General features: G+C 37.1%; 1 protein-coding gene across 1 annotated transcript; it reads left to right on the forward strand.

Moving 5' to 3' along the window:
• The first annotated feature begins 528 nt into the window (after positions 1–528).
• On the forward strand, positions 529–4267 carry LOC113335968 (factor of DNA methylation 5-like). Its single transcript, XM_026581969.1, has 6 exons — positions 529–1765; positions 2240–2421; positions 2744–2833; positions 2911–3201; positions 3440–3652; positions 3839–4267. The coding sequence occupies exons 1-6, from the start codon at positions 796–798 to the stop codon at positions 4052–4054; spliced, it is 1962 nt and encodes a 653-aa protein (XP_026437754.1). The 5' UTR covers positions 529–795; the 3' UTR covers positions 4055–4267.
• Positions 4268–13531: the final 9264 nt, after the last annotated feature.

Raw genomic sequence — 13531 nt, forward strand, 5'->3', positions numbered from 1 at the left:
TAGTGGTCACACAACTTGTGTGAGAAACTCTCATGTCTATTTTTGTTCATTGCCAGATAATTAGCATGATTTCTACCTACTTATTTCATGCCTAGGCAATTTATGTGACAAACTCCCTCACACAACTTAAGCATGATTTGAACCTATTTTAACCTCAAATGTTTTAAATTTTGATGTTTAACGCTATTTCATTATCTGATCGTTTATTGTCGCATTTTTATTTTTATTGCCCCTTCTTATCTCAAATCCTGACTCCACTGGGATCGGGATCACCATACTTATTGTCAAAATATTATGTACGGGAGAAATCAATGTGTTAGGCTTCTGTGAATTATGTTTTGTCAAAATCTTAAATGAAGTTGTTTGATCAAACAAACCTAAAATTTACTCAGTGACCCAAAATTGACCAACGGTGAAATGTAGTGTATATATCTACCGTGGGGGGTCAAAAGAGGGCAAGGGTTAAAATGGGTATTCTGGCGGGAGAGGTTTCAATGAATTTTCTTTGCTCAACGAATTCATCACTTTTTCACATTCCCAAAACAGAAACTTACAAGTGAGGAGTAGAGGAGATATTTCTCCATTAATGGGATTTGGGTTCCAAGGAGAAAACTAGGGTTAGGGTTTCACATTTCACCTATAAAGTTCCAATCTTTGGAACAATTAGATGAACACACTGAGAGAGTTTTTTAAAGGTCCAATCTTGGAACAAATTGGAGGCGCAAAATAGAATTTCAATCTTTGGAACCAATTAGAGAAATTGAGAGTTCATAAACAATCAGAGATCAGAAATCGATGTCTGAAGAAATGGGTTCTTCTCAAAAGAGGAAATTAGATGAGATTTACTCATCTGCAGAAGAAGATTCGGACATAAGTGAAACTGAGATGGAGGATTATGAAGAAAAAGTCCACCAAAAGCTTAAAAATGGTAAGTTTACTGTTAAATTATCTGATCTTAGGTTTAGATGTCCATTCTGCTTAGGTAAAAGGAAGCAGGATTATGAGTATAAACATCTAGTTCCACATGCTAAGGGTGCTGGTAAAAAAGGATCTTCACTTAAGAAATTTAGAGAAAAAGCAAAACATTTAGCTCTAGCCAGGTATTTGGAGAAGGATTGTGCACCAGTTAAGGAGGAGCCTATGGAGGAGGAGGTAGAGGAGGGGAAAATTGTGGATGTTGTTGGTTCATCTACTGTGGTGGTGGAGGAGGAGAAATTTGTGTATCCATGGAAAGGAGTTGTTGTGAATACTGAGAGAGAGTTTAAAGGTGGGAGATATATCGCGCCGAGTGGAAACCGGATTAAAGAGCAATTGGTTAAGTTTAATCCTGTCAGAGTTCATAGTTTGTGGGGTGCTCAGGGGAGTACTGGTAAGGCGATTGTGGAATTTACGAATGATTGGTCAGGTTTTCGCAGTGCAATGTCTTTTGAGAATGAATTCAATAGCACTGGACATGGGAAAGGACATTTTGGTTTGGACAGATGTGGGGTTGGAGGTATGTATGGATGGGTTGCGAGAGAAGATGATTATAAATCGGATGGTGTTGTTGGGAATTTCTTGTCTAGGAATGGAGATTTGAAGACAATTAAGGACATTGAAGATGAAGATTTGAGGAAGAACAAACAGCTTGTGACAAGTTTAGTGAATTTGGTGGATGAGAAGAATAAGAACTTGGAACAAGTTCAGCTTCAATACAATGAGACCAGCTACTCTTTAAAGAACTTGGCATCTCAACATGATAAGCTGAATAAAAAATACAATGAAGGTATGCAATTCGTTATCCTTTTAATGTTCTCCAATAGATGCTAGTTTCAATTATATGAACCCTTTGCATAGACAAACCATGATGAGCTACATAAAACATGCACATAATATAGCTTTTTGATTGTACTCCTGTGTACATAAACTTGGCATCTCAACATGATGAGCTGAATAAAAAATACAATGAAGGTATGCAATTCGTTATCCTTTTAATGTTTTCCAATAGATGCTAGTTTCAATTATATGAACCCTTTGTATAAACAAACCATGATGAGCTACATAAAACATGCACATAATATAGCTTTTTGATTGTACTCCTGTGTTCGTTCGAGCTTGTTCTGATAAGATGTTAATCTGATTTTTAAGAAATTGAAGTGCAAACTCATCAATTTTAAGTGATAACTAAGTATTGTATGAATTACAGAGATAATGTTGGTTGTCGTGGTTACTGATTCAATACTCTTTTGTATTTATTCAGAGACATTAAAGATGCAACAAGATCAGAAGGATCGTTTGGAGAAGATGTCTAATGAGCGTGAGGAACTCAAATCGAGAATGGAATCTCAAAAGGAAGAGCTCAAGTTGCAGAGAGAAGAGCTGGAGAAATTCAAGGCACAAAGTGAAAGTGATAGAGAGAAACTTATTGAAGAGAAACGAAAGGTAACATATGCTTATTAGTGTAATGGCGTCTACTAGCATAACTAAGCTAGAAGCAAAAAACATGTACCTAAATGAAATCTCCGGTGGGCGTGAAAACTAGTTGTTACAATTAGTTATCGAAGTTACATATTTTCATTTTTGCGGGGATACAGAAACCTCAATTGGTTACATCCTCTGTCACTTATTTATATTCTATATGCCGAGGAACTGGTATACCTACATTATACTGTGCAAGGACTGTACTTGTAATGAATATAGAGATAGCATCTCTGCATAATACATTGATGAAGTTGTTTGACAATGTTCTTGCTTATGTCTTCAGAATGCGATGAAAAACAGTAAACTCGAAATGGCAGAACTGGAGCAAAGTAAATCAGACAATAATATATTGAGGATTGCAGAAGAACAAAAGGTATATGCTGTCGTAATCTTTAATTTCAGGGTAGATAATCATGTTATTAATCATCTCTGTCTGGATTGTGGTCTCAGAGAGTGAAGCAAGCTCGCCTTAGAGAAAGAATTGAAGAAGAGAAGAAATTGGATGCCAAAGATAAACTGGAATTAGAGGTTGAACTGTTGACAGGGAGATTGAAAACTTTGACGCACATGGCAGGTGATGACGCAGATTTAGAGTTCGCGAAGAAGGTTGAGGATTTGACCATAGATTTGAAAGACAAGAAAGAAGAACTAGAAGACCTTGAAGCCATGAACCAGACTCTGATAGTCAAGGAACGGCAAAGCAACGATGAGCTGCAGGAAGCTCGAAAAGAACTAATCAATGTGAGCCGTCTCTCTTCTGTTCTCTTTTCCTTAAAATCTGTAGTCACATAGCACATTTTTCACCGTTCTACTTTTGCCGACAAGCAAATCTTTTACCATGTATGAATGTTGGATCAGTGTAAAACAGCAAGATAAATTTGCAACCACATTTCCTCGCTGCTGAGTCAATTATATTTTTTAGATTGGAATGGCAATCTACATACTGTTTCCTCACAGGACAACTATTACTTTATTCTAGGTACTAAAAGAAACAAGTGATCGTGCTATCATCCGAGTTAAGAGAATGGGGGAACTTGATCCTAAACCTTTCCATGACGCGTGCAAGAGGAAGTATCCTAGAGACGAAGCAGAAGTCAAGGCTTCATTACTTTGCACTTATTGGCAAGATGAGATTAAAGATTCAAATTGGTTTCCTTTTGTAAATGTCCAGGTCGGGGAAAATGAATACAAGGTACAGTCTCTCACTGAAACTCTTTCTACAACATGTTGCTTATCGAACTTTTGAGCAGCCTTAATATTCTCATAGCTGCGTGTAAATTCATATTTAATGCATATATACGAGAAGATATTCATATATTGCTTGTTTCTTAAATGGCATCCCTTAATCAGTAAGATGATCTGAACTGAAATATTGTAGACGGAAATAAATGAGAAGGATGAGAAGCTGAGTCGTCTAAGGAATGACATGGGTAACGAGGTATTCAAAGCTGTGGAAAAAGCGTTGTTCGAGCTGAACGAATACAATGGGAGTGGGAGGTACATAGTCCCAGAATTGTGGAACTTCAAAGACGGAAGAAGGGCCACACTGAAGGAAGGGATCCAAAGATTAACCAAATCAAAGAAAAAGAAGTGAACTAGAAGAATATATTTGCACTGAGAACAACTCTAGCTTAGTGGTGCCATGAATTCTTTTGTTGACTTTGGTTGGTTTCTTCTGAACTTATGTCTAGTTTAGTTACTACTGTATCATTTTGTTTCCCAAAGCATTGGGAATAAGTTGTATTCTTGGTTGATGGCAGTTACTCTGGACACATCTATATTCTACTTTTGTTGCATAACCTGCTTCTCTCCAGATTCCTTTTAGTTTCATTTGCTTACCTACCAGTGGAGCTTTCGGTCCTTTTGAGATTGATGTAGTAAATGAGACTCTAAACTCTCTCTAATGGTAAACACTGCATCTAGGACTAAGACAGTCCAACTAAATTGCTTTTTGTGTAGAGCAATTGTTGGAGGATGCTGTGCCTTGGCTGATTTGCCTGAATGAGGATGCCTGTAACAACCTTAGCAATTATCTATTATGACATTTTTGACGATCACCTAACAGGCATTCACATAGGGGAACTCTTCTAAAAGTCCATAATTCATCAGAATTGTGACCTGCAAGGAAACGGAGGAATATTCGGAGCCGAAACAAGGAAATCAAGCATCTCTTATTTAATGCCATTTTGGGACTCTAAAGCTTGCACCAGTTTAGATAAAATAAAACACATTCAATGGAAATTATTAAAATGGATATCAACTAATAGAGTTTGATTCAAGTTGCATCCCACGAAACCATCACACCCAGGTGCAGAAGAAACAACAGAGTGCTTTAAACTAGCCAAACCATGGTCTCAGCTCTAACACCTCCGCTGCTCTGATTGTATTCATTAAGTGCATTTGTTTGCCGCTGCACTGCATCTTGTAGTCAAGACAAATGAAAAAAGAAAACCCAATGAGGATGCAGTTACAATTGAACAAACCAAGAGGCTACACTAGAAGATCAGACTGGGATTGAATTCGGTGCAGTAACAAGAAATTGCACGTATGAAAAGATAATCCTTAGCAAGATTTGCAAATATTATGAGGAATTGTCAGAGAGCCAAATGCTTGCCAACTGTAACTTAAAAACCTTTGTAGAACACACCACTTGAACCCAAGCAAAAGGTGTAGGAGTAAAATATCGCACACGTAAATAATCAAGCGAAGTAAAGAATACAATCTAAGCGAAGAGCATCGCACACAACAAAGTTGAGATGACGCACCAGATGATGTCAGCCAAGTCACGAGTAAAGTGTGAAGAACTGTGCGAAGAGGTACGCTATGCGAAGATGAGCGATTGTATATGAGTGAATGTGTCGCATAATGATTCCGAAAATAATGGGTTTCTTAGATGTCATCCACTATGTAAAATCCTATATAAAGGAGAGAGATCATTACTTGTAAGGAGGTTCTAGGGTGAGTCTTGGTCAAGAAATAGAGAGAGAAAGTGAATCTAGGTTTCAAGTAAGATTGTTGTAATACTTGAATCTATCTTATAAACATTCTCAAGACTCAATTAATCAAATAAGAATTTATAATGATCACTTAGTAATTGGATTAGTTTGAGTGGAGTGTAGTTGTAAGAAAACTTACAACTACATTTTTGGCGCCAGAAACAGTTCTGGATGATAATTCCTGATAGCATATCATAGATTTTAAGAAAAAAAGTGAGATCTAAAAATTTAGAAATGATAAGGATTGAGTATGTTGTTGAACAAGGGATGACAACTAGAAGAAGTAACAGAATTGCTGAACGAAGACGAATTACAAATCTTGAGCAACAAGAGGAAAGAATGGAAGAACATCAAAGGACAGAAATTCCAATTGGATCTCAGCGAGAACAAGGACCGAATAATGATATAGATTATGATAGGGTGAATGTCCATACTGCAATGACGGATTCTACAGAGGAAGGACAGAGAATTGGGAACGAAGGACGAGTTACAGCGAATGAAGGAAATATGACGATTGCAGAGCTTAGGCAAAGATTACTAATTGAACGAAAGAGAGAAGAAGAAGAGCGTGCGAATCTAATCCGTCAAAATGATGATTTACGAGAAGAGAATCTTAGACTACAAGAACAAAGGTCAAGGAGTGCTACACGTTCAAGGTCAAGATCAAGTAGAAGTTCTTCCAGACAAAGTCAATCCAATAATCAAGGAAATGATAGGCGAAGGTAACACATGGAAGTCATTGAAGAAAACTCACAAGAACATGAAAATTTGGAAGAATAAAGAGAAAGGAGACGTATAGTTGACTTAGCAACTAATCGGTATGCACATCCAAGGGATCTTCTTCGTCGCGCACATACTAATCTTCAAAGGGAAGAAGAAGATCCAAGGCAAGGACAGATGATATTACATGGCAGAGAAATATTAAGAGACGAATATGAGCGCGAACGAGAGACTGCACGTGCAAGAGATAGACAGAGAAGAGAAGAATTAGAAGAGAGAGAATTACAAAGCGGATTGCGTTATATTGACTATGATAATCGAGTTAGGAAATGCGAGCGTCATCGCATAGATGATACAGAACAAGGTCGAGTTACACCACAAGAAAGAGAAATATCAAGACATCGATATGATCGCACAAGCAACGAAGAAAGACATGATATAGTACAAATTGAAACAAATACTGAAAGGCGTAGGCGAAAAAGAGAAGAAACTGAACAACATGAGATACAAGAAGCAGTACGCCAAAACAATCATGAGAATAGATTGAGACAAGCAAGATTAAAAAGATCCATGCAAGAGGATTTTGATCAATCATTAAGCAAAGAAATTCTTAAGGAGATGGCAGAATTAAGAGAAATGATGACTACAAAAAGAAATGATGGAAGAAGACAACTAAAGGAAGCAGTGGAGGAAGATGGAAAAACTCCATTCACAAAGGAAATTCAAAGGGCATCGATACCATCTAAGTGCAGTTTACTGGCATTTACAAGTATATTTGATGGAAGTGCATGTGCGATACAACATGTGAAAGCTTATGCAAGATCTTTATTGCAGTGGGAAAATCATGATGCAGTAATGTGCAAATATTTTGCTGCAAGTTTAACAAATGAAGCTTTGAAGTGGTTTGAAGGACTACCTATAGAACCCATTGGTTCATTTCATCACTTACAAAATGCCTTTTTGGGGCAATACATAAGTAATAATCTATCCAGACCAGGGATTGAGACAATATTCGAACTTCGCAGAAGAACAAATGAGAGTTTGCGTTATCCAACAACACGTTGGAGAACCATATGTAGTGAAATGGGAAGACGAGTGAATGAGCGACATCTTATTCTTGCATTCATTAATGCTCTATTTGCAACAAATCTATTATATACCAAAATTTTCAGAATAAAGGATACAATAACAATGTCGGAGCTGCGCGAATTTCAAGAAGAATATATAACACTTGAGGAAAAGAAAAGAGATATGGAGTCTTACCCAGTCGTAATATCTGATTCGAAAGGTGGAAATACAAGTTTACTTCTGAGGCTGGCAAATGTTGTTGCTAGTACATCGCAGGGAAATCAAGGAAGGAATAATGCAGAGATGGAACAGAAGTTAGTGGCTATGGGCAGTGCAGATCAAGCAGAATTTGATAAAGAGTACAGAGACAAGCAACTTCAAAATCGTGGAGGTACTGATACAGTTCAACCAAGAAGTTTTGCAGGACAACAAACACATTATAACAAGAAAAATGGAAGAATAGTGTGGGAACAGATAAACTTGCCAAAGTTGAATACTACAGTGGATAAAGTATGGGAAGCCGCTCTCCTAATGGATGACATTCCAGAACCACATAATGTAGGAGAAGAACCACCACCAGGGAGGAGGAGTAAATAATTTTGTGTCTATCATAGATTCCACAGTCACACAACAAGCAACTGTAGAAATGTGAGGAAGATTATATTGCGAATGATTGAGCAAGGAAAGTTGGACCATTTCTTACTAAACAAACCAAGAAATTTACCCCCACCACCACCCCAAGGAAATACATATGCAAAGGTGAAGGACAGGAATACATTTGTTATTGAAGTGAGCGCGAAGGCAAAGAATTTATATTGCAACTCGATCATACACTCGTTCAAAAACATAGAAGATTTTCATGATAATATCTTAAGTCGAGTATATGCAAGAGATGCTGAAGGAAGGGAAATTCTTAACCTGGAAAAAATATCACCCTCGAAGGAATGGAAAAAGCAGAAAATCTCGTTCAGTGCAGATGAAACACCAGGAGGAGGAGAATCACATGAGTGTCCACTGGTGGTGCGATTGGGAATTAATCGGAAGCCATTAGAAGAAGATGAGGAAGAAAATGAGAAAAACACCTGGGCGATAAATAGGATACTTATAGATACTGGAAGTTCTGTAGATATTCTATTTTATCATACATATAAAACCATGGGTGCAAGAGATGATGAGTTAATTCCCTTCAACATACAAAATCTATGGCATTAATGGTTCTGCGAGTAAACCAAAAGGAGAAGTGACCATGCGAATTCTTCTACAAAATTTACCAACAAATATCACATTCTGTGTAGTGGATGTTGAATCGCCTTATAATGCTCTCATTGGAAGACCATGGCTGCATGGTATATTAGTTGTTGCATCCACATTTCATCAATGCATCAAGTTTCCTCTACCTCAGGGTGTTGGCATTATAAGAGGAGATACAGTTGAAAGTAAAAATTTCCAAGAAATTGATGTTGACAAATGCGAAGCAAGAGAATTCAAGCGAAGAAATTTCAAAAGATATGTGGCAGATAGTCAAAGAGCAGAGAGACTGATGGTTGATGCAGTGTACGAGGTTGGTGAAACAAGTATGCGAAGTGCCGGAATAGATTCTTCTGCGAATAAAAAATGTTAATCAAAGTTAGCAACACAGTTTCTATGGAAAGAAAAAGCGTGGACGCAAAATATCAAAAATTGGAGGGTACAATGAATTTCGTACAAAGTCAACTGAATGGTTATGTGAATAAATATTCTGGAAAACACACGCGAAGATTCAAAAAGTGCAGAAGACAAATGCGTACAATGAATCGTATATCTGATTTTCTAGCTCTGCAACACTCATTTGATATTCCTTCTCTTTCTCTGCGAAGCATCAACAAAAGAGTTAAGATAACAGACAATTATTCTTAAAGAATATGAATGAAGATCAAAGAACAACAAATGACCTTCATAATTGTAAATAATGTCTGCGACCAGTGTGGAATGTTCAGTGTGAAAGCTAACATTTACACCTAAATTATTTCTAGCATCGTTCAAAACTCTAGAAGCCCAATTAAACTCAGCTTCACTTTCTATAAGGAGTTGAGATCGAATTAAGTTTCTTTCTTCAATAAGCGTGTCTCTGTCACAAAAAAGCTGAATCACGTTCTATTTTAACTTCAATAATAGATTCTTGAAAATGCTCTAGTTCCTTCGCACCCCTAAGAGCGATTTTATCTTTTTCAATAATAAGTTTGTTCTTCTTCGCCTCCAATACTTGAATTGCTTCCCTCCTCTCATAAAAACGTCGTTTAAAATTATTGGCACAGGATAATGCACTTTTATGGAGTTCTCTAAGGGTAGTATATCTTAAACTTAATTCTTCCAAGCTAAGGTTTTCAAATCCTCGAGTAGGATAATTATTTAAAGAGGAATTGAGGTGCTCTAAAAGAATTTCAGCATCGGGGATTAGCCGCTTCATCTAAAAGGTCATACAGGTTTGCGAAGGTAACTAAGTAAGAGGTGCGAACAATCGCATAAAAGAAAAAGAGTGAGAAAATATAAGTTACATACCAATGAGTTCCTTGTTCCTTTCTCGAGTTTGGAGAACCAATTGAAAATTAGTTAAATTCTCATCTAAGTTTTGTATTCTCGCCTGTAAGATTTGCATTCGCATCCGTAAGATTAGAATTCTCATGTCTCAGCTTGGCATTCTCATCTTGAAACTTGCGAAGCTTTCTTTCAGTATCTAAAGAAATTCCATAAGATATGCGGGGCATTCTGTAAAAATATAAAAGAAGCATTATAAGTAAAAGAAGAAATATTAAGGAAAAGATAAAAGACAAAATGTTGCAGAATATTACCAAGGAATTCATCGCAAATTGAAAATATGGGTTTACCGCAGAGGCAGCTCCATGAAGAGATCGATCTCCCCAATAAGAAGCAGTAAAGATCCTTGAGACCATCTTGAAGGCATGATCTGTTTCATCTCCAGAAAAAATATCAGATAACTTCTTCCGATACAAATCGATCGATACCTCTTCTTCAGAAACAAAAGTATCTCCATCTGAAGATTTTGAACTTGAAGAAGAATCATATCTCGCACGCTTCCTAGAGATATCATCTTTTAACGAAGTTATTTTGGATACAAATTTTGATGTGGGTTTCTTAGGAGTGCTCTCGCCTTTGCCTAAAGTTTTGTCATTCAAAAGATTCACCTACGCGAATAATAAAGATAAGAAACAGAGGCAACAATATTGTTAAAAATAGAAAGTGTGTTTCTTACTTCCTTATTCTGTGAAGTTGATACCTTGCGCGAAATACTGACCTTTTTGGCATCCTGCGAAGGAGAAGAAATAAGAGATAAGAAGAAAAGCTATGAGAGTTTACAAATTGGATCAAGATGATCACATACCGCTACTTTCTTTTCCTCATTTGCAAGTAATTTAAACTCCCAAGGTTGGTAAAGAGGGAAATCTTTGGGCAGAGGATTGTCAGAACCGTCCTCAGCTTTACCAGATACAAAGGAACCTTCTAAGATGGCAGGGAAATTTAGCCAACTAGAATCATTGGACCTTCGAGCAGCACAGTTATAATGTGAATTTCAATCAACATCTCGCATAATTTTCTTATCCTCAGCGATACCATCTACTCTCCTTATACGAACTGCCCATTTAGTTACGTTACTTTTCATAACAGCGAGGTAATAGTTATTAAAGAAATTATCGAGTGTATAATCAACAAGATCTATAATTTTATCACGATGACCCTCTTTTCGCACTTCATCAGGGTAAGAATTTCCAAGACCAGCTGCGCGACTAGCATACTCTAATGGTATCCTAATAGCATCACCACTCAATTGAAATATTCCTCGTGCGAATCTATCATCAACAAGAATTCTATAGAAGAGAGGAATCTCGAGGTTATATAGAGGAATTGGTAGAAATTGAAGTTGACCTAACGCAACGATGATTTTTCGATTATTCTATTGATCAGATTTGATTAGATCAAGGTTAAGTTTTGATGCGAAATTAGATGAAGAAGGAATAGAGAGTTCATAACCCCTCTGATTGAATTCACTTTTTAATCTGTTAAATTCAATCTCCATCTTTTTACCAGCAAGAGCCATTGAAGAATGGGAATGAAGAGTATAAACTTGCAGAGAAGGTGAAGAAGAATAAAAGAAATAAAAGGAGTAAGGTAGAGGAGAATATATAGGAAAGCGCGACCCGTTTTTCAAGATTTATTCTCATTAATGCGAAGAATTGAACGGGTAGAAACATACGGTTAAAAAGGATGTGTCGAAAGATGAGTGGTTAAAAGGACACGCGTACATAAAGAAAGCTTGAAATAAGGGAAATTGTCGGTAAAATAAAACATAAAAGGATTAACATGTGCGATGACATAAGATGGAAGTTTCTCATATCGCTCACTCTAAAGAATAAGCGAAATGAGAAGAGGCAAAATGTAGGAGTAAAATATCGCACACGTAAGTAATCAAGCGAAGTAAATAATACAACCTAAGCGAAGCGCATCGCACACAGCAAAGTTGAGATGACGCACCAGATGATGTCAGCAAAGTCACGAGTAAAGTGTGAAGAACTGTGCGAAGAGGTACGCTATGCGAAGATGAGCGATTGTATATGAGCGAATGTGTCGCATAGTGATCCCGAAAATAATGGGTTTCTTAGCTATCATCCACTATGTAAAATCCTATATAAAGGAGAGAGGTCATTACTTGTAAGGAGGTTCTAGAGTGAGTCTTGGTGAAGAAATAGAGAGAGAAAGTGAATCTAGGTTTCAAGTAAGATTGTTGTAATACTTGAATCTATCTTGTAAACATTATCAAGACTCAATTAATCAAATAAGAATTTATAATGATCACTTAGTAATTGAATTAGTTTGAGTACCTGTTACTTATTCATAATCATGTCAGTTGCAGCAGATGGATCTCCTTTCTTGTCGTTTCTTTAAATAAAGTCAACACCAAGTTGACCAGGAAAAGAGAGGGATTTGAGATGATAGGTTAAAGACTCGTCCCATCGAGGGCAATTTAAGATATATAACTAATGCACGAAGAGATGTCCGTCCTCGTAGATCTGGCAGGCAGAAACTTTAGAACCCACCTCATGATTTACAACAAAGCCTTGTAATTTACTGCAATTTCTAGTAGTCAGAAGTTGAAGATTACAATTGTTTTGGAGTATACAAGCTCGTCAATACCGAAGTTCCGTGAGAGATGTCTGGCTTCTCCCATCTGAGCATACTAACTTTTGGGTCTAATTTCAGATACTCCGGAGAAGGAAAACAAGGGATTTCTGTTAAGCTTTTGCAGCCTATAATAATTAGATTCTGAAGACAATTCGAACGTGGCTGAGCCAAGTTATTGAAGGAAATCTGCCAATATCTAAACTCTTCAAACACATTCTGTGGAGATAAAGAGACGTGGGAGCTGCCCAGTAGCTGCTGGAAGTTGTTTTATTCGTCCGCAGTACCAAAGTTTCAACTGCACCAAATTAGGAAGACCAAACATCCAAGTGGGAAGGTCACACCCCAAGTATCTATCTAAAGTTATTTTTTTCAAACCAGTGGGATTGGAGAAGTTCAATTACTTGGTCCCACCACCTCCTGCCCATCTCTTCTTTTAATACACCCCAACTTAGAAACAATGTCTCAAGGTTCTGTTTTCCTTTCAAATTTGCCCTCACTTGGGTCTTTCAGGTTTCCAAACCATCATTATATTCAGCACTCAGCAGCCTGCTCTTTGATGACTTTTTCTGGCACATTGTAAATCAACTGTTGCAGCCAAACTAATTTCCTTATACCAATTGGTGTTACCCTGGCACCGTATAAAAATCTTCTCACTCGAATCCAATTTGTTAAACCTCACAGTAGAAAAGATTCACATATTGTTGAGGTTAGTGCAAGACGATGATACTTTGATTTGAGTAAGCCGTAGGTTAAGATATCTCAACTCATTTAATGCTCCAAAATCATGTTTTAAGTAATGAGCATTTACTCAAGTTGAATATCTCTAAATTAGCACGACACTCTCTGGTAACGCTTTTAGAAATTTGCATGTGTTGACGTCTAACATTTGCAAATTGGAGAGGGTGATGATAGAAACAGGCGATAGGGTTGGATGACAAATTTAGAGATCTTAGATTTTCCAAACCAGATATGGATTCGGGCAAGACTTTTAATTTGCAATACAACGTTTGCAAATTACACAGACTTCTGACAGAATTTACCATTTTCGACCATGAGACTTCTAAGTTTTTTTAATGACTGAATGTTTTTAAGAAGAATTTCAACGCCAACGC

Source organism: Papaver somniferum, unplaced genomic scaffold (genome assembly GCF_003573695.1).
Source record: "Papaver somniferum cultivar HN1 unplaced genomic scaffold, ASM357369v1 unplaced-scaffold_150, whole genome shotgun sequence".
NCBI lineage: Eukaryota > Viridiplantae > Streptophyta > Magnoliopsida > Ranunculales > Papaveraceae > Papaver > Papaver somniferum.

Bases quoted from the DNA above. Each gene is read 5' to 3' on its own strand.
- LOC113335968 (XM_026581969.1), top strand. From the start codon at position 796: ATGTCTGAAGAAATGGGTTCTTCTCAAAAGAGGAAATTAGATGAGATT. The intron at 1,766-2,239 runs GTATGCAATTCG...GTATTTATTCAG, and splicing joins GAATAAAAAATACAATGAAG to AGACATTAAAGATGCAACAA. The intron at 2,422-2,743 runs GTAACATATGCT...TTATGTCTTCAG, and splicing joins TTATTGAAGAGAAACGAAAG to AATGCGATGAAAAACAGTAA.